The sequence below is a fragment of the Dermacentor variabilis genome, chromosome 3 (assembly GCF_050947875.1).
Source record: "Dermacentor variabilis isolate Ectoservices chromosome 3, ASM5094787v1, whole genome shotgun sequence".
Lineage (NCBI taxonomy): Eukaryota > Metazoa > Arthropoda > Arachnida > Ixodida > Ixodidae > Dermacentor > Dermacentor variabilis.
In genome coordinates this window covers 34,499,034-34,520,956 of record NC_134570.1, presented here as the reverse complement: position 1 = coordinate 34,520,956, position 21,923 = coordinate 34,499,034, and the positions used below count along the sequence as shown (strand labels likewise).

Sequence of the window (21,923 nt, the reverse complement as noted above, 5' to 3'; positions counted from 1 at the left end):
AAACAAATACGAACAAAAGTGCATCTTGGCAGGAATGCATTTGTCAAAACCTGACAAGAAAACAAATGTCTTGTTTCGGCTATCAGGTGCTTAGTGATGAGAAATTGATCTAAATACTGTAGCTGCACAAACCCGCTGCTGAGGCTTTTCTTCACGTCAACTCCCTGTGTTCATAATTAAGAAAAAAATAATTGCACTGGTGCTTGTAAATTAATAAACATTCCGATCGGCAACCTTCTGAAACTTTTCTTAGGTGGAAAGAAAAAAAAACAAAAAACAGACACCATATAATATATATCGAAGATCGCCCAAATTCATAAACATCACACTGCTGTAATCGGAGTGGGAGCATTGGCCCCATTTCCTCCAGACAGATATTAGAGAGGCTCGAAGAAACACTGCAGCAGCCTACTCTCATCAAATGCATTAGAGGTGCCACTGATGTGCTCACTTGGTGCAATTAGATGCACCTATAGCTACAAAGATGACATGATGCTAAGTAGTTTATGATATGTGCATAACATTTGCAAAAGGTTGCATTCCTTAAATGTTATTTTTAGCGTGCTTTATGCACGCGTCTCTAAATGAAATATATGAATTTATTAAGTGCTTCCTGAATGTAGAAGCAGTGGTCAGACAAGGGATGCTGCTGGTGCCAATATTTCAACAAGATAACTTGTCTTCATTAGGGCAATAACTGCTTCAACAAAACCAACTGATGCCCTGATGAAGTCCCTTTGTAGGAACTTTGGCTCCCTTGAGACCCCTTGTTCAACCTCTGTCTGCTTATAGTCTCGGTCACCCGGCGATCCTCTGTAATGTACAGCTACAAATCAAGCCTTTTCCAAACAGAATCCCACCACATCATCATCATCATAATTTTTTATGTCCACTGCAGGACGAAGGGCCTGTGATCTACAATCACTCCTGTCCTGCGCCAACCGATTCCAACTTGCGCCTGCGAATTTCCTAATTTCATCACCCCATCTAGTTATCTGCTGTCCTCGACTGCACTTCCCTTCTCTTGGTACCCATTCTGTAACTCTAATGGCCCACCAGTTAGCTATCCTATGCATTATATGGGCTGTTCAGTTCCATTTTTTTTTCTCTTGATGTCAATCAGCATATTGGCTGTCCCTCTTTGCTCTCTGATCCAAGCTGTTCTCTTCCCGTTTCTTAACATTATGCCTCACATCCTCGTTCCATTGCTCTTTGTACGATCCTTAACTTGTTCTTGAGCTTCTTTGTCAACCTCCAAGTTTTGGCCCATATGTTAGCACCAGTAGAATGCATTGTTTGTGCACTTTTTTTTTTTCAATGATAGTGGTAAGCTTCCAGCCAGGATCTGGCAATGTCTGCCATATGCACTCCAACCCATTTTTGTTCTTCTGCAAATTTCCTTCTCATGATCAAGGTCCCTTGTGAGTAATTGACATAATCCTTCACAGACTCTAGAGGTTGAGTGGCGATCTTGAGCTCTTGTTCCTTTGCCAGGCTATTGAGCATTATCTTTGTCTTCTGCATATTAATCTTCAACCCCACTCTTACGCTTTTTCTGTTAAGGTCCTCTTTCATTTGTTGTGATTAGTGCCCAGTGTTGCTGAACAGGACAATGTCATCTGTAAACCAAAGGTTGCTGGGGTATTCACCTCTGATCCTCACTCCTTAGCCTTCCCACTTTAGCTTGAATACTTCTTCCAAATGTCTTCTTGCCTGACCCCTTTTTTTATTCAATGCCGCAATCAATTTTTGCTTGTTAAATTTTTTGAGGTGGTGTATTTAAGAGCACTCACGTTTAGCCAGTGCATGATGAAAATATTGTTCATTCTCCAGTATATCCATTACATTTGCTGTGCTCTCTGTGAAACTTGTAATAACAAAAGTCCTGCCTTAATCAGAAAAACTTGGGACACACAGAAAAGAAATGCGAGACAGCCAATGTTTTAAAGTTAATCTAAGCTGGGAGTGAAAATACGAATATTTTAGATGAAAAAAAAAAATAAAGCAAGCCCACTGCATTAATACAATTGGGAGGAAGGACTGTAGGAAACAGAAACATGAGTTACGCACATGTTTGCATCTTCAATGAAAGGAATGCACTAGAACGTTCCACTCATTCCCAAAGCATCCTGAAACACTACAGGCCACATATTTTTAAGGGTTCTCGAAAACAAACACCAGACTAAAATTAGACATACATGCTTCAGTGAACATAAACAATGGCGTCAAACTACAAAATAGTAAATGACATAAGGGGATGCGCCTTTACTTCTGGCAGAAAGCCAAGGTCAGCCAGCTCTAATGGACGGCGGTAGCCTTGTCGCAGCAGAGGCACCAGCCAGAAGAATGTGCACTTGGACAGCAGCGATGCACGACTGTATTGATAAGTGACTTGGTCACTGTCAGACACTCCATTGGCTTCCTCTCTGAGCTCTGACTTGCAGCTGTACGCCTGTAACAAGCAGAACTGTCAAAGTAGAGCACAAGAGTTAAATTAAGAAGGATGCAGCTCCACACAAGAATAGGATCCCATGATCTCAAACAACCAGGTTATGGCGCAAGAGACAGGAAGCAAAAGAAAAAGAGGATATCAAAAATTCACATGGCCTGGCATAGCAGCTGGGTTAAGAAAGGTTGCTCGGTGACCATACTCAATACCGATTCTCTGAATCTCAATGTAACACAATATCTATACTCTCTTAGAAGTTGGGAGAATCAAAGGTTGTCAATGGTATATACATTCCTGGCTAATGAGATGTGTGTGTCATCTCAAAAGAAAACCACTAGGTTGTACAACAAGTCGTAACAAAGGAAGAATACAAATCATGTGCATGTAAAATTAAAAGCTTTGCACTGCATACGTAACAGAAGCGAAACTTTATCCGCATGCGTAGTAAGGAAGTATGAGAAAAGTGCAGTGCACTCCAGATCATCCATGCTTATCGTGAAAGCAATTATATCTAGAGCAAGAAACAAAATTTGTTTACTCTCACCTTTCGCATGAACGTCGACAGCTCGACAAGAAACATGGCAAGATAGCAGACCAACCCAAACCAAGTGCCTTCCAAAGTTGCGTGCTTGATGCCGAGTCCTTTTCCGTACAGAATCACTAGCTTGGACATCTTCAGTGCGACGACACACGGCCAGAAAAACAGCAAAACAGACAGTCTCCTCGGTTTCCCGTACTGTTCAACTTTATGGTAGTAATAAATGCTTAAAATGACGGCCACGATCGATGTCCCAGCGCCTAGCATGGGATGAAAGTTTTGTTTGGGCTGCTCGCGCCTTAGCAGGATCAAAGCACCGTCGGCCACTTCGAACAGGTGGATAGCGATCATAGCGAACGTGAGGATCCACCGCGAGTTGTGCTCCTCGAAGAGCACATCGCGCACTCGGCGAGTTTGATCCGAGCAGAGGAGAAGCGTTGCCACACATACCGTCACTGCTAGCACGGAGTTCAAAATACACGTTCCCAAGTTGGCGATGCACTCTCTGTCAACGGTATCTTCGAGCGTGATGCAAAAATCGGACACTGACATATCGCACGCTTTCGTCGGTGCAAGCACAAACAACCGGAGAGCACCCACGCGCTAGTAGATCAACTGGAGCAAAAACGGTTCTGGATTACCGGCCTTGCGGCGATGCGTGAACGGAGTCGCATAATTTCTCTTCTCCACGTCCTGGCCAGCGTTTTTTCGGAAAGACAAGTTGTATTGGGAGCTAAACTCGGCAGGGAAGCACGCGAACACGCACAGCTGGGATTCTGCTCAATAACTCACTTGCCGCTCCTCAACTTTGTTTCGTTTGCGTCGGTGACGTAAAACTCTCGGTATTTACCCTCGCACTTCGGCCCAAGCAAGCTATCAATCGCCAAGTTGTTTCGTGAAGACACGCAATGAACATTACGGGCCGTAGCGGCGTCACACCCACGTAAACGCATTAAACTCATTCGCGGCTTCTTCAGGCTCGAATTCAAGAACAAGCTCAAGAAACTTTTTAGTTTCTAATTTGACACTCAGATGGCGATACCAGGCCAAAAAGACGTCGTTCGGCTTGGTTCGGCTCTCGTCTTTTCCTGACTTTGTTTAGACTTTTGGCTTGTCGGGCTGGTACGTCAGTATCAAAAATGGCAGCCTCCTTGGAAAGTATCCCAAAAGATCTGCGGAATCTCAGAGCCTGTCTTTTGTGTTCAATGATCAAGGTGAACACGGTTTATTAATTATTGGGAGGAGAACAACACTGCACATGCGAGCTTAAGTGCGCTAATGTGTCGGTCTCCCGCTTCTCGACAATGAATAGCTCTTCTAGCCGTAGCGGCTAATAAAGCTTCCTAATCAACGATGTTCTTTTGTTGTCAACATGATGGCACTTGCATGGTAGCTTCGTTTTGCTGTTTGTGTTAAAATTTGTCAAGAGGGCTGTCTGAATAGCTGGTTGTAATCATGGATATATAGCGTAAACGAGACCAATACGGTGTCTTTTGTACCGTCTCTCGTATATCACTTCTTTTTTATGTTTTCAGACGTTCGAACAGTTTGAATTCGACGGATGTGACAACTGCGATGAATACCTTCACATGAAGAACAACAGGGACATGGTGTATGACTGCACAAGCTCAAACTTCGACGGGTATGTCATGGCGCAAGTTTTCCTTGCGGGCGCTGGTTTCTCGTTTACTCTCACTTAGCGTTAAGTACGACAAAACGCTTATGATTTCTCTCGACTATTTAAATACACTTTCTACGTATATAATCGACGCGAAGAGAGTGTTGCCATGTTTTCCGGCTTCGTGGTTCGCGTCATTTGTATTTTACTTATGAAGCTGTCGGGTGGTGTCACACGGTCGTGAAAATATATGCGTGTTGATAGCCGGTAACACACTTATTAAAAATTATAAACCAAAAATATTAGCTCAGAATTTTCTCTCTGTAACGACAGCTTTAATCCTAATATTATCAGCAGCAGTGTAGCTCAAATAAATGCTTATTGAAAACTGCACAAACAGGACGTTGGTTGCCTGCCTTCCATATTGCTGAATTTTGCGCAAAGCAATCTTCAGGATCGTGTACCTATTGGCCCAGAAGTAAGTTTGGCTAAAAAACAGTAACAATTATACTGAGCACCCGCCCAGTTGTTGCATTTCTTTATAATATAGCTGGCTGAATCTTGTTGAAAGTGGGATGTCAAGGTACTGACTTCAGCAGTATTTCGTACAGCATAAGAATTCAAAACTCTTGAAGTAGGTCTAGTTGGTAGTTCTGTTTTATTTGAGCATAACTCGAGTTTAGCGGTTTTGTGCAGTCCCTTAAATATTACTATGGAAGCATGAGAAGGGAGCATTTTGTGAACGAATGTCATGCATGCAGTTTATATCAACAGTAGTTTAATAAGAAATGTCTCAAGCTGAAGTGAATGTTTCAACAAGGAAACTTCGTCAGGGCAAGACAGACAAATCTCCTTACTACCCACCATGGTAGCCTAGTGGCTGTAGCTTTATGCTGCTGAGCTCAAGGTAGCTGGTTCAATTGCCCCCACATTTCGATAGGGATGAAATGCAAAAATGCTCGTGTATTTAGTGGTAGGTGCACATTAAAGAATCCCAGGTGGTCACGATTAATCCTGAGTCCAACACTACAGTGGACCTCATAATCAGGTCATATTTGTGGCACGTAATAACAAAAAATTGATATATATTTTTTTACAAATCTCCTTGTTGAAATGCTGGCTCCAGCCTGAAACATCTCTTGCTTGACAACTCTCGATCAGTTCTCCATCAAGTCTCCATCTTGCACTGAACCTCTGTCTTGCTTGGCTACACTGAATATGTGATGTACATCCACATGCTCGTTTAGGTTCAGCCACATTAGCCATTGCAGTTCAGAAAGGATGTCACCATCATATCTTGATGCTGCTTATAGTGTACATTTTTTAGCCATTGCTGCATGAGTCACAATTACTTGCAAATGCCACATTATGCAGTAATACATGAAAATTTGTTCTTTTGAATTTATGAGTTTGAAGAGGCATGCATTCAGGCTGGCATTTGGGTGAGTTGGCATGAATCTATTTAGAAGGAGGGTAGTGCAGTAGGTAATGAAGATATTCTTATGGTAACTTCCCACTTTACTCTTGTCTGTTGTGCCACTCTCATTTCACACAACCTGCAGAGGTGCATAATGTTGACAGGAAGGCCATTGTAGTTATTTGGTGTTTGAGAGGAAAAATAATTATTATTGATGATGAAAAGAAAATGAATGAAGATGAAAGAAGAATGATGATGAAAAAGGAGAACGCAAATGGGGGGAGGGAGAGTTTGCAGGGATAAGTGCCAAAGATGACTCATAAAAGGAGGTTGGTAGTGAGCTGGTTTGATGGCAGAGCTAGCCTGTGGATCACTATACAATATGTGGGAAAGTCCTATTGTGCTGTCTCCTTTATGAGTTCTATTACACAACCTTCAAAGTGCTGAGTGTTATATAACAGTGTAGCAGCTGGTTGGATGACATCCTTAAAAGGACACTGCAGTGGTCTTTAAATGTCATAGACAGACTAACCCACAAAGAAGACATCATTGGCTGCAAATGCATAAGAAATATGTTACTCCTTTAAGACAGCAAGGAACCTACAATTTTTCTGGAAGGATAGCGTGTCTCCCTGTGATAGCAATGTTTACCACACAGTGCAAAAATGCACATGCAGCATTTTACAGTGTGAACAAAGAACATGCACACCATAATAGAGTGGCTTATATGTACATGCAGTTAAACATAATTTAGTAATTGAGGCCAAATAACTATAAAAAACTGGGAAATTATAGTGTGTAATTTTGGCTTATCATGAGAAGGAGCACTATTTCATTTTAGCGGAATATGAAGTCTGCAAATGAAATACCTCTGTCTGTCAACACTGACTGAAAATCTGGGTTAATAGACAGTTTTAGTTTAGCGTACGTAACTTATAGCATACGCTATAGGGTAGTGTACGCTAAGAAGCGCACGTTTCTACAATTTCAGTTGGCCGGTGATATCATCGGATCTCAGAGGCCATATGCTGTCGTTGCGGCTATTTCCCGACTCTAGCGATATGTGGCGCTGACATCTCGAATGTTTCTTTCGTTAGACTTGGACTCGTTCGAAACGAGGTTATCCATAATACTCTGTCGTCGAAGTGGCCTGAGACTAAGCGAAAACCGCTTACACAATCATTTGTTATGAACGAAGTGCATTTTACAAAAGCAACGCCAAATTCAATTCGAAGCGGGCAGCCGGGACCGCCGCCATGTTTCACGCAAACTCCGCGACCACGCAAAAACGCTAACGCTAACTCGTTTGCGTTGCGTACGCCCGCTATACCCGCTATTTCATTTAGTGTTCAGCGCATGCGCAGTGACGACCCGCTATTTTTTAGCGTGCGCTATACTAAAGCTGTCTAATGTGCAGATGTCAAGATATGCAACAAAAACAAGAAAGTGAAAGGGGAAAGCATCATTCACCTAAGAGCAGCGTGAAACTATAGAGGAAGTCCACACATATTTCTCAGAGAAAGCTTTGCAGTTAAAAAAAATCTATTACGGTCCAGAATTTGAACCCAGCACATAAATGTTCCTCCACCTTGCAGACTTCTGCAGATCTGATTTGCGAAACATGCAAATGATGCCATAGATGTGTGGTGGTCATGAGTATATTGCATAACAGGCAAGCAGGCGTGATGACATTACTCATTCATCTTAATTGAATGCTGCTTGCAAGTAAGGGCCTTAAAATGTGCCGCTTGGTTTCTATTGGCTTCAAGGGTCTGAATTTGGTAATCTTTGTGGGGTGATCACGTTGACATCATGGGCTCGGCCTGATAAGACAGATGTTGGATATGGGAACAGCTCGAGGGTTGTCTGAAAAAGCCTCGTGTTCATGACGCATTGCTCAGGCTGACAGGCAGAATGTAAGGGGAATACGCACATTAAGGACATGCCTTTAACAAGCAAAAGCTTAAATGAAGAATTGTTTCATTTGTGAAGAATGTCATTGGTGGTGATTTATCAGCTTTAGTATAGCAATTTGCTACGATCAACACCAGTTTGCAGCTCTGTCAAGCTTCTGTTGATGGGTGATATAGTAAAGGGGTGAACAAAATTGTATCACTTTCCTAATGGCCGTGCCATTAGGAAAGTGATAATGGTTTATGTAATTCTAAATAGCAAGTTTGGGGAATGTTAACTAATTATGGACCTGAGACAGTTTCTCACTGGTAGCCAGAGGTGACATCTCTTTGTGACAGTGAATAGTTACCCATGGTGGTGAACTGTTCGGGATATGGCAGAAGGTTGCTTACCCAGGACATCATCAAGAAATTTAACTTTAGATTCGGTAACTTAACTATTTTGCAGCCTTGGGTGATGCCAGGAACCACTCTGGAAAACTCACTGAATGTGCAACGAGCCTGAAAAGCATTGTCAGTTTCTTAAATAGTTAGTAAGGACTAAAATGAGCGAGCTGTGTTATGCATGAAATGTCATTCCTTCTGTGTATTAATATTTTTAAATCATTGTCCTGTAAAAGCTTTGTAAAGTCAGGGACAGTTAAATGTTGAGGTACTCTGCGCTGTGGGCTTGTTAGTGATATGGATCATTAACACAAACTGTTACAGCTGGGTATAAAGGTTGGAAAGACTCCACCGGGAACTTTCGTACTGCTAGTGTCTCGCCAACTACAAACAATCATATATGCCGAGTCCTTTGTAGTGTTTGGTTGTGTAATTAAGATCTTGAATGTGCTGTGCTAAGTTTACTTTATTATGTGGGTATGTTGCGCCGTCATGTTCTGTTTATTCAGTTTTTGTGATGATGCTTTTTTCTCGTGATTTTGGCGGCCAGAAGTTGGCGCTCCATTCAAGCCGACCTCTTGGCTTTCCTCCACATAAACACTCCTTAAATTTCATCTAAATTCTTTCAGCGCTGTTGTATGCATTCAGGTTACCACACCACTGTTCCACAGACACTAAAGCATTAACAGTGCAAAAGAAGTGTTTGATTCACGTTCAGCCATGCAGAGAATTTCAAAGGGGCCTGAACGTTTGAGTTGCTTTCTTTTGTTTGACTCGTTTCAGCATGATTGCTCTGATGAATCCTGAGGACAGCTGGGTGGCCAAGTGGCAAAGAATCAGTGAGTTCCAAGCTCAGATTTTATATTTTATTCTTTTTAATGCTGTAGTGCTTACACGCCTCAGTGGCATAGTGGCGACCATTTGATGAAAAAACAAACAAACAATAAACATCTGTGCCTACTTGCTTGCTTTATGTGTACGTTGGAAAACACCTGAATTAATATTCTAAACTAATTCCTTCCCTTCATTTCTCACCTTTGTATCTTCTATACCCCAAGTATAGTTAGGGAGCGTAAGAGGGGTACTAAAACGGAATATTAAGTTAAGCTGTGTTACTAAATTGTGCTTCTGGAATAGCAAAACAGCCACTCTATCATACTGTGAAAGCCATAAAAGCCTTGATAGCCAGAAAAGCCAGGGGGAAAAAACGAGAAAGTCAAGTGGCAACCCTGTGCTTAAGTTCCCGGACAGCACACTGTGACATCATGGATTTCAAATGTGTATGCTTGCATCTGGCTAATTGTTTCTCAGCAAAGAAGGACTAAAGAGCAAGCAAAACAGCAAATTTAGCGAGATTCAAGAACATTTCCTGTGGCAGAATGATCCAAGGACAATAATATGCTTTGAAATTTGTGATGTCTCACTGACTTGCCTGCACTCAAATGGCGGTAAATTCAACAGGAGCTTTGCCCGTCAGAACAAAGTGCAGTACATTGCGTTAAGAGGCTCCACGGAAAGTATATTATCCATCGCTTCTTACGCATTTGATGAGAATTTAATCGCTGTTCTTATACTAAAGATGAGAAAATTTATCCCAATTCCGGTGATGGCATACTGATGTGCCAGTGCTGAGGTTTCTGCACTAAATTTGAAACGACGATTGTCCTGATGGTCAGTTAAAAAGAAAAAAAGAAAGGAAGAAAAAGAAAGCCAAGAGCAGTAGATCCTACTAAGAGACCACAATTCCTGTAAGACCAATATGGCTCTCACATTGAGCATACATTTACCTTGCCTTCGACTTGTGCATGTGCACTCTTGAGCACACAGTACCCGTACAGTTGATGTTTGCCGCGATGTCAGTGAGGGAAACTTGAAAATGTTGTGGATGTCGCGAAGTCACATTACAGTAGGCAAGCCAGTGATGCTGATTGCAATGGGGTTAACTGTTTATTAAGATAGAATATGCAAGCGATAGAATAGAAAGTATTTACACGGACATCAAACTACGAGTCAAAGGTTAAAATTTTGGTCTTCTTTCTTAGCCGAATCTCCACCGAATCCCTTCCAACAGCCTTGCACGTACATAAAAGCATTCCCAGCACCCTCCTTGCCGCATCGTCTGTCCAATCACACTGTGGTGCGTGCAGTGTGCACAAAACGGGACTCTAGGGTGACACTATCCAGAGTTCCAATACGTCAAGGCCTTTGCCACACATCCTTTGCAGTGCAGCAAGTCTCTTGTCTCACAAACAAGAAAGACACACACCCCCGCAGAAAACACTTCCACGCCCCGTCGGGGTATCTGGTCCGTTTGCGGAATGTCTCGGCATGGTGCGTTTCAGCGGCGAGGGGTTGACTACAAAGCCATGGCACTGCTTCTGTGAACTGACGGGCGGAAGCCCCGACTCCCAGTCTCCTCGCTTACGCGCTCTTCGTAAACCGCGGCTCCGCCACCCCCGATGGCTATAAATCTCTGCCGCCGTCTTGGTGTCGAACCACGTGTCTCTTCTGGCCACGCCACGTGACCCTTACGCGCAGCTGCCCTCACAAACAACGCTGAACTTCACTCCTCATTTACCTTGCCTGTGACTTGTGCGTGTGCACTCTTGAGCACACAGTACCCGTACGAACGGCTGTACATACTGTATAGGATGTGCTGTACCCTTAAAAATTGAATTTAGGCCATTAATAAATTACCTATAGAGTTCAATAGAATGCCCCAACTTGTTATGGACTTGTTCTTTTGTCGATAGAATGTATATGAAATTCTCTACAGACAAAAGCCTTTAATTATAATTGACTTACGAAGGGCCTTTCTGTTGAGGCTCTGTGGGTATTAGTCGACAGAGAGTTAATGTCCACAGGACACGATGATGATTATGATGCCCTTATTTGATTACATCTAATGCTGTGGGGCACAGTCAAAAATCCAATATGTGGTTTGACAGAACCTGTACACCGCACAGCTGACAGTTCCAGCATAACTTTAGGTGAGCACAATGTAGTTAATTAATGTATAGCGTGAACAGTAACAGGATGCCTTACATATACAACCTATATGTAGATGCATATATACTGACAATTCCAGAATCCGTTACTTCTGCTGGTAACACTGTAGAAATAAACAAAGACAGCTACGACATCCAGGTTCATGGTGGCTCTTTCCCTTGGTGACATGCTCACGTTTGTCTTTTGTGGCGTCGAATCAAGGTGTTTCATGGAAGCCAAAAGGGTCCTTGCTGCCAGTCATTGTATTTATATCGGTGTCAAGCACTTGTTCATGGTGTTACTCCAGTGCTACAGATACGATACTTGACTGTTTTCGAGCTTCATAGACAACTCAGCACTGCAACTTATGTTGCAGTATATCACATATAGCATCACACAGTATATAGGCCGTAACATCTGTCATGCTTTCAGAAGGTAAATAGGGATATTCGGTACTGGTAAGATGCAGCTGAAAATTATGAAGTTACCTGGTCAGTGTGTCTTGAGATAAAAACAAAGGAAGACTTCCATTTGTGAGTCAGGCTTCGACTTCTTTTTATAATTAGCTGATACTTGTGATAAGGTAGTCCGCAACCAATGATTGGCACTTGTTCGTGCTTGCAGTATGCAGTGTTCAAGGTAGGGCCTGGTGCTGGGAACACAGCAGACACCTACCGCCTGTAAAAATTCTCAAACCCGGTGAAATGTGAGAAGTGAATTACAACTAATCGGGGCTAGTTGAGCTTCTTCCATCAGGTTTACATAATTTCGCGAGAATTTTCTTTTGGCAGAGTCAGTTGTATTAGTGTAACTGCATGACTTAGAAACGAACTGGACCAATTGGAATGGAATTTAGCAGTGTGCACAGTGTCAGAAAGCAAAATAGCAATGCTGTGCGCAAGTCGAATGCTCCGAAGCTGGAACGAGTGCTGTTTGCAATTGTTTGTAAATTTTTTGCAAGCAAATAAACTGGCAACACACAATGAGAAAACAGCACCTAGTGCTTGCACTGCTAAACTAAAGCATGCTATGAAGACGATATGTCGCCTTGTGGCATAGCATGTGTCATGATCAACTTCAGACCTTCCGAGGTAGTTATAATTCCTCCTACCGTGCCTGTAGACAAAAAGTACATTAGTGAGAACATTCCTGCAGCTTAAAGCATTAGTAATGCTAATGCTGGCGCAAGAAAACTATAACTCAACAAAACCAGAGGAAGCGTAAAGGGACACTAAAGGCAAATAATAAGTCAACGTGGACTGTTTACCGTTCCAGAAACTTCGCAACGCATGTTTCATGCCAAGACTTAGTTTACGAAAGAATTTAATCTGAAGGGTCCGAATACCTTTGTCGCAATTCAATTCCCCCGCCACCCAACCGGGTAGTGACGGCGTTGCATACGCCATCAGCGCCTTTTGCTGCCGTCGGTGAGTAAAACGGCGCTCGACAGACGGCGCCGCGGTTTTTTGCACAAAACGCAAACGCATGGCCATGGAGAGCCATGTCAAAGCGTTAGATTCGCCGCTGCAGCTGCTTTTGTTCAAGTGGCGTGGAATGTTCGGGTATCCCGCGACATCGCATGGAAGTGGAATTTATGCCACTTGTAGTTTGTGCGAGATTCGTGAGCCAGCAAAACCAGCGCAGCACTACGCGATAAAAGAACTACTGAAGCGCGAAAGCGCGGGCGGCGCAGAGTCAAGCGAAAACGAAACCTGTCGACCGTCCCTGTCGTTGTCAAGGGTAATGACAACGAGTTTTTTCTAAAAATGAAAAAAGAACTGGACAAGTAGCATTTTCTTTCGTCTTATAAAGCAATAAAGGGATGTCTTTATAACGAGTGGTTCAGTACTAGTGATATAATTTAAATGAGGCGTGCCTTCGTCATCGAGCAAGTACTTGAATGGCCTGGGGGAGACTAATCGTGTCCTGAATTTACCTCGATTTCTCTTTTTCTAAGGCTCTGTTCACGATAATATTGATGCCTTAGAGATTCTCGAGCGCCAATTTATCACCTTAGCTTGGCTTAATATTTGCCTTTACTGTACGTAATTATAATCTATCAGAGCGCCTGCCTAAGCAAAGTACAATACGCGATTTGAAACGCCAGCAAGGTATTTAAAATAAATGAAAAGAAAGCCATGTGGTCTACTCGCCAGGAAGAAAAGTAGTTCCGAGTGAAGTGTTTCGAACAAACGAGTATATTAGTCACCTTTTCCCAATGCGAAAGTTTATTGTTGAAGTCGCTCACCGATGCGCGTCGTCTGCTTTCTGGAAACGATGAAATCATAAATTGCCGTCTTCCTGCCGCGATGACACGCATAATGGTAGACAACAAAAGTCATACTACATCCGCCGTGTTTTTTGTTTTCGGGCTTGTTCGTGGCGGCATCGCGACGATTTGCGAACCACGAGGCGTTCAGCGTATGCCGTGACAAGACACTCTTTTGCTTCTAGCCTGAGCCTGGATCGGCTGTTTCTCGGCGCGGCCGAAAGGTGGCGAGCATTTACTTGGAGTCGCGAATATATTAGCTTTATAAGGCGTTAGCTCCACGCTTCATAGCAAGACATCTGTGAACATACTATAAAATAGCTAAAATATTAACAAGAGACCGCAGGAATTGTGACCTCCTAATACAATTCACTGATTTTGCAAAGTATCTCTAACATCGTTCTGGCACGTTTACAGTATTAACACGAATTAAGTGACCGCTCTGATGCATACAACTTCAAGGGGTGTCCGATTAGCGCGATTAGAAGACGGGACAAAAGAAGACACGCAGGGACACACAATCGCGCTACCGGACACTTCCGGACACGCTTTGAAGATGCATTACCAACAAGCCCACATTGCAACCCTTGTGAACTTTAGCGCTGTGTGTGTCCCGGTGTGTCTTCTTTTGTCCCGTCTTTTAATCGCGCTACCGGACATCCCTTGAAGATGCATTACCGGCAAGCCCACATTGCAACCCTTATACATACATGTCACAAGCACCTTCGGACTAGGGGAGCGTGCTTGGATTCAGCACTGTGTGGGCGTGCATGCGCTATGGTAGGTGGAGGTGGGGGTGGCGAGGGGGAGGGGGGGGTTAATCATAAGGATCGCGCAACGACGTGAGGCGACTGGTATATTGCACGTCGCGCGATGCCTGCGCAAATAAAGCACGGCCGAGGCGCATTCCATGTGGTTACACGGGAGACAGCAAGCACGAAGAACGCGCATCGGCCGCAATTTCGGTGCGCGGCCGACATCACGCGGTGTGTGCAGTAGGCGCGGCTGAGATACGGCCTAGGTATGCTGCACATGTGGCGCCACATTCGGAGTAAAGAGAACGCGATACTACGCCTGGAACGTCCGAATGTTTATCGTGTGGCCGGACGAAAGATGGGCCCTGCCTTTCTCCGCGTACCGAACCGCTGACGGCAGCAACATTCTTTTGCCCCCAAGGACGCGCACCGTTAAGGCGTGCGCGAAGCTCAGAAAACGAGCGTCGTGTCCGGCCTTGATCGGCCATGTTCAAGCTCAAGAGAGATCTGGAGGGAGAAAATGCAGGAGGAAGTAGATAAGACGCTGTCACGTGGTGGTGTTTGTGTTGCGTTAATTATTTTCGATTGAGCGGGAGCTCTGGCTAGTTGCATTCATGATCATGTAGTAACAATGCGTAAAACGAGGAACTTAAGAGGAAGCTTTAGCTCAAGTGCTCCTATCTAAATACATGTAAAAGGAGAATTCGTTTTTCTCGGCAACCACTGCACCAAATTTGACGAGGTTTGTTGCATTTAAAAGACAAACTTAAAATCTAGTGACTGTTGGTTTCGAATTTTTGAGTTAGATTGTCAATTTTTTATTAAAGATTGGCAAAAATCGGAAATTTTCAAAAAACGAAACTATCAAGTTTACAACTCTGTAACTTAACCACTAAAAATGATAATACAATTCTGTGAATTGCATCTAATAGTACATCTAAAGCGGACAAAATTGATATGTTACACATGAATATAAAAAAAATTTAATAATATAGAAATACAACTTTTGCAAAACCGCTGTAACCAACGTAACAAATTCATGTAAGATGTAAAATGACATATTGAATTTGTCCGCTTTGAATGATCTAATGGATGCCGTTTACAGAACCGCGATATCGGTTCTTGATGCAGAGTTATGAATATATAAACTTCGTGCTTCTATTTTTTTAAAACGGTCAAATATTTGAAAATTGTTTTAAGAAAATTCAAACCCTAAATCGAAATTCCGCTTCCAACAGTCACTAGAATTTAACTTTCTCTTTCAAATGCGATCAATTTCATCAAAATCGGTCCAGGGGTTATCTCATAAAAACGTTTTTGCGTTTTACATCTATTTGAATAGGCCGCGTCAGAGTTGGGCCCGAGCTAAAGCTTCCTCTTAACATATGTAGAAGAGCGCCGTGTGCATCTCGTCAATGTCAAGTTCTTCGTTTTACGCGTTGCTACTAGATGGTCGGTTATTGAACGTGTGAGTAAGCGGGGGAAAGTTAGTAGAACAGACAGACGGTAACAGAAATCGGTATGGTGGGAGCCATGTGTACTGCAGCCTGGCCAAAAGGAGATGGACATTCGGAGAGTACAAAAACATTGTATAACGGGAAACCCCTACTTTGAAATAACGTTGGCAACGTTGTTCTCATTTCGCACGAAAGTAGAGAAAAAAGAAGCGTGCAGCTATGAGGATCAGTTTTTGAGAATAGCAGCGTCGGAGTCCATAGACATTCATTCAGGCTGTCCGCGAACGACTATATCAAACAAACGAAAGAATTAGACGTCGGACAATGGAAACAGAATACTGCGATGCCTGCTGGCCCGCATACAGACCAGGGTGGGGCGAACGAATTTTCTGCCACTTTCAACGGTGGTGGAGCAGCGGCCTATATGTCTGGTCTCGTCCTGCCCATTTTTCTTCCTTTTTTTTGCACTTTATGATTACTTTTTTTTTCTTTGCGCATCCATTAGTTGTCTGTTCTCCTCTACTCCCCGTTTCCATTCCGTTCTTTCTGTGTGCCCTCGGTTATTACGCAATCCCGAACAACGGCTTCTTTCTCTCCCGTTCCCGCACGATTTGCGGGCAACGCCCGGGCTCCCGAAAAATTGAGGGCGTCGCCGGCGCGCGTCCCTGACCGTGAAAGAGAGAGGAAGGTTGGAAGGAGATAAAGACGCGCAGATGGGGGAAGGAGAAACTGCAGCCGTGTCCGCCAGTACGCACGCACACACGCTGGCAGCTGATGCGCTCCGGTGACGGTGCTTGCCGACGCGGAGGGTGTTGAACAAAACGTAAACACGGTGATATATATAGTCTCTTTTCTCCCGTCGTGGTTCGTATTCTTTTTTCTTTTAAAGCCATATTCCTTTCCTTTTTCGCTTCTACTTTACGAAGAAAACTGCCTTTGCAGGCAGAATGTCGATCGAAGTTTCCTTCGAGCCCCGAAAAAGCTGAAACAGACAGAAAAATGCTGGGATCCGGAAAGACGTCAGTGTTTGTGGGCGAAGGCCGCCGCCGACCGACATATTGGCCGGAGACGTTTACACACGCCACGCGGACGCGCGATTCTCTCGTTTGTTCCCGATAACGGTGCGTCGTCGCATATTACGCCGCCCGAAAGCGCACAAAAGGCGAGCCAATCACACGCACTTCCGGAGGATTTGCCGAAGATTTTTTTTTCGCCTCTCTTCTTTCCTTTCGGCAGTTGTCGTCGTTGCCCTGCTGTCGTAGTGGTTTCGCTTCTTCGCCCTCCTTTCCGAGTGGGTAAGAAGACCACCTACCGCGTAGGTGATGGCTCGCCGAACGACCGGTCGTGCTTACAATGGCTGTAGGTCCTCCGTGAGGCGGTTAATGGCGCGGTCGCACCCTCCGCGACGAGGTCAGTGTCCAACTGTAGCACTGAAAGCCAACCTAATGTTTGGTCAACGCAGCCCAGTGTAATCCCAGTATAGCTTCTGCGTCCAGCTTACATTGGCCTTGCCTGCGAAGAGTGTGCGGGCTCTCTCGGTCACGGAGTGCGTGTACATGCGATATAGAATGCGCCGTGTACCCTTATAAAAATGAATTTAGATTTTTAATAAATTGTCTCTAGACTGCCTAGCTGCATCATAGACTTGTTCTTTTTATCCATAGAATGCATTCGAAATTGGCCACGGCGGCCGCATTTCTGTGGGCGCGAAATGCGAAAACATCCGTGTACTTAGATTTAGGTCCACGTTAAGTGGTCCAAATTATTCCAGAGACCCTCACTACGCCGTGCCTCATAATCAGATCGTGGTTTTGGCACGTAAAACCCCATGGTATGGTATGGTATGATCAACTTTATTCACGTCCTGCACATCACCTCTTAGGTTGATGCAGGCGGCTCCCACGTCGGGACAGTAAGGTTTAACGTTACTGCCGTATCGTGGGCCTTCTCGATGGCCTTTTTTGCATTCGAATTTCTCTAAAAAACGGGAATGCTCAGGCATGATGAGTAGTCTTGAAAAGCTCAGGGAAAACTCGGGGAATGTGTGCTTCTATCAGGGAAAATTAGCGGTAATATTGTTGAAAGGGTCGAAAGTAGCGGTGATGCTGGCTCGAGTAATAGACAGGAATCGTAATGGATCGTCTTTGACGCCCTGTCGTCGGCTGGAGGAGTTGCCAATGTACAGTCAACGACCGACTTTCCGGATGCCCGATAATTCGGATGGTTTCGCGCCACCACCACGTACTCCATAGAATCGCTGTATCAGAACGTCTGTGATTTCGCACGCAAGAACCCTTCGCCGTCCGATTTTCCGGACTTTTTGCCGTCACCGCAGGTCCGAAACGGCATTAATCAAAGCCACCACCGCTGCCGTTTTGATTACCTCACCACCTGGAACCGGTTCTCTCGCACGCAGATCCGCTGGAAGCCGTAGCCACCACTGAGGAAACGCTAGGCCTAACTGCTTAAACGTTCGCTATTAAGCTTCTTACCCTTGGGCGCCGTGTTTTTCATTGAACGAATTCGCCTTTGTCAGCAATGGCATTGACTCCGCCTCTGTGGTGCTCGCAATTGGCTTCGAAGCTCGGAAAGCACTGTGCGTTGCATAACGCCGGTTCCTGAAAGTCAGCTTCGCCTCTGTACAGAAATGTTACTTGGTGAGGCATACACAAAATTATTGCGGTGAAGCATAACAAGCGTGGGAAGGGGCAATTGCCACGGGACACAGTATGTATTCCTTAATTATACGCACGTGCACCCGGTATCTCCTGTCACAGTACGCGCACCAGTATGCCTAATAAGTGTACCGAGAGGCCTTCAGAGCTTTTTCGAATGTGCCTGTGGCGGTTTGAGCCCTTAAGGGCAGTAAAATGCATGCATACATTTTTTCCAACTGGCCGATATTGCGGACGTTATCGCGGCCCCTATAGGGACCAAGAAGATGCTTCGAATGGTCCGTGGGGCGAACGAGTTGCGGCAGGAGGACAAGAACAGAAAGTACCTACGCATTGAGGAATAAACGGGAAAGGAAGCGTGCTGCGGCCGCTTTGAAGGAGCTTGAGCTCAAAAAACAAAGTTTTGGCTGACGCCGAGATGCAGGTGGCCCTCATACAAACTAAAATAAACTCTTTATAGCAGTGAAGCACAACACTGAGGCGTCATACGTGGGCTGAGAATATGTCAGGACAGTTGAGGTTGACTTATGAGCTGTTGCGAGAGAATCTCAATTATGATAAAGTTTGGGCCTCATAACACTGAGCTTGCTATCAGTTGATAGAAATAGCTCATATTCGAAAATACTTGCTTCTGTATGCGTCTCCTTTTTTTTCGTATTTCAGAATGTCCGACTTGATTTGCAATTTTTTTTCGAAGACATTTTATTTGCTGTGCATTTTACTAACCCCTCCGTTCTATTCTCTTTTTGAATAATATAAACACTACTCCTTATTATTCAAACTGGATTAGCTAGGTCATTTTTTAAAGAATTTTTCACATGCTTGCTAGAGAGGGACAGCATCGGGCGACATGGTTACCCCTCTGAACATAGAACATAGTTCTGCGTCACTCAGGGAAAACATGGAAAAGTCAGGGAATTTGGAAATGTCAACTTGGTAGACACCCTGCTGACAAACGCCGTTAAATATGATCGATTCTTTCTTTTTTTAGCCTATTTGCTGGTGGCATACTTACGTAGAATCTGCCTGCTGAATCTGTGTATTAGTCCGATACAGTAAGTCCACAGGCCATGATGATTGGGATGTATTTATTTCTTCATATCTGATGCTGGGGGGCAAAGCCAATATGTGGCTTGAAGTGAACCGTGCAGTGCGTAGTTGACAGCTTCAGCACAACTTTAGGTGAACACAGTGTAGTTAATTTGATAGCTGGAACATTAATAGAATACCTTAACATACAACCTGTAAGTAGATGCGTATATATACTATAGCTCTGGAATGTGTTAGCTCCAGACTTCATAGCAAATCTTCCATGAACACCCTTATAAAATCTTCAGCTTAAGTTCTTGAGTGCGGGTGTTTAATACTTAACGGTGTAGTTGCTCCTTCCGCTTCGGGGTCACTGTGCTCCTGCGCAGGCATAAAGCACGTGCTCGCACCGTGCACTAAATGCACGTAGCCCGCGGATGTAGGCGGCGAAGCGGTAGGCGGATTACTGGTATTGCGTGTGATTTGACCTAAGTGCACGCATTACCAAGGCAGTGGTCCCACAGTGGATCAGTAATTGTCCAACGCTAATCAGAGACTTGTCCTGCATGGGTCCGACGCTGGTTTGAATTCTTGGTTTTCTTTCGTCTTATATTTAGCGATTTAAGCAAATTTCAAAGCTCGACTCCATTGTATAACAGGACTCTTTCGTGATTGCATATCCATGCACCTCTTTCGAAACGGTTCGCGCAGTCGCCAAAGAGTGTTTCATATAAATAAAGGAAAAACGGCACGGCCAGCCACTGCGATTGTTATATGTATATCACTCTTTAAAATGGGCTGTTAATTAGCTAAGTAAACCGGTAGGCTGTTGGCTGTTGAAACGCCGAGTTTGCGTTCGTGCAGCTCCCAAAGGTACGTGTGTTCTGTTACTCGCGGATTTCCAATAGCAGCTTTCTTCAAGCTGTGCAATAAAGAAGCAAGCTGGTGACACTAAGAGGGCATAGTTAAAGCCGTCTGCTCGTCGGTGTTGTCGATTTCAACTTGGCTGCGTCAGTTTCGTGATGCTGGAGGCGTTTCCGAGTGCTTTCGTATAAAGGTCAGCCTGCCCAACAGAAATATTTTATTGCCTGCTGTTGCCGTTTTATCAGAATGTTAGGCTTGAATTTCATCGTTTATTATTATTATTATTATTATTATTATTATTATTATTATTATTATTATTATTATTATTGAAAATTGCGTATCGAAACGTAACTATAGTGTTTCAGCGCGGTTAATTTCTGCGAATGCTGTCTGCTTGTTCGATTACATTGCTGTTGCACATGGCCATGGCGCTGTCAAAAACAAGTGTAAGGCGCGCGTCATGGTATGAGTAGACCCATGTGGGAAATATCTTTGCCGACGGCCTCGGCAATCAGCTAGCTAATTTGTTTACGGGACGTAGCGAAACGACTTGTATATAGCTGGCATGTACGCGCGGTTTCAAGTTTCTGCCGTTCGGTGTCTGAAACATACAGAGCGCGGGGGGACCGTAAAATTGAGCGGAACGCGCGCCCAGTAATTTAGCCAAAAATATATATATAAATGGGGGAGTTAGGAACTAAGCCGGAGAGCTGCAAGCTGTAGAGCCAACTATTTCGACAACAATTTTGCAGACAACGATTGTTGTCGTAGTGGCAGTGAAGGCGATCACATGCGTTAGGCCATTCGTATATGGCCTTCGGAATAAAATGGTGCCCGACATGCTTAGAAATGTTCGTGATGTGCTATTGTAAGTAGCGCTAAAAAGCGAGAAAAAAAAATCCGTCGTAGTATGAATTTAGAAAAACTTAACGAATTTATCAGCGGGAAAGAAATAACTATATCACGCTCCTTAAAGGGCCCCCTCACCGGGTCACGTAGCACATTTTGGTTATGCGCTGGAAGTTGTTACGCGTCCTCGAGAAAGCGTTCTACCGCAAGAACTTTTTAAATCGGTCCTTTAATGGCCGAGGTAGAAGTATTTCAAGTGCCGCGAACCCACAATTTCAGGAGGCGTGCGTCATCGTCAACGATTCTCTCTCCTAGCCTCCGCAAGCGAAATTAATTTCCTGCGTTCTCCCATACCGGAGCTGGAGAAACGCGTGAGGCATACGTCGCAGGCCCACCTTATTATCTTTTTCTCACTTTTTTCGCTACGCGGCGCGCGAGCTGTGGCGTTTGTCTCGGTTCGCGCCTACAGCGCGCGATTTTGCGCGTTCTGCACTAGAACGCCTGATTAGCTGTATAAGTCAGTGCCACAATCACGAGCCCTGAGTCAGGCGCGAGGGGCCGAAAAGGCACGATCGCGACGCTGGAACACGATAGAAAATGACAGTCTCGTTCTCTGCGTGCGCGACTGCACGACATAGGAACAAACAGACGAAGCTGGAAGTACAGCTCACTTGCTATGGTACGAGGGAAAAAGAAAAAAAAAGCGCAGCCATTCGGT

At 44.3% G+C, this 21,923-nt stretch overlaps 2 protein-coding genes across 3 annotated transcripts in view; one reads left to right on the top strand and one right to left on the bottom strand.

The window, feature by feature from the left end:
• Positions 1–3,993, bottom strand: part of LOC142575391 (ATP-binding cassette sub-family C member 9-like) — a 50,298-nt gene extending 46,305 nt beyond the window's left edge. The window contains exons 1-2 of one of the 2 annotated variants that reach the window (XM_075684734.1): positions 2,994–3,993; positions 2,270–2,467 (exon numbers count right to left, since the gene is read on the bottom strand). In XM_075684734.1, the coding sequence (XP_075540849.1) occupies positions 2,270–2,467; positions 2,994–3,539 (744 nt within the window). In that variant the 5' untranslated portion in view covers positions 3,540–3,993. The remainder of the gene's footprint in view (positions 1–2,269; positions 2,468–2,993) is intronic. The other variant, XM_075684735.1, reaches the window with a different exon arrangement.
• An 86-nt stretch (positions 3,994–4,079) lies between these two features.
• The window catches only part of spt4 (Transcription elongation factor subunit spt4), a 44,315-nt gene continuing 26,471 nt past the window's right edge, over positions 4,080–21,923 (top strand). Inside the window, exons 1-3 of the mRNA XM_075684736.1 lie at positions 4,080–4,201; positions 4,523–4,629; positions 9,103–9,158. Of these exons, the coding sequence (XP_075540851.1) occupies positions 4,127–4,201; positions 4,523–4,629; positions 9,103–9,158 (238 nt within the window). The 5' untranslated portion in view covers positions 4,080–4,126. The remainder of the gene's footprint in view (positions 4,202–4,522; positions 4,630–9,102; positions 9,159–21,923) is intronic.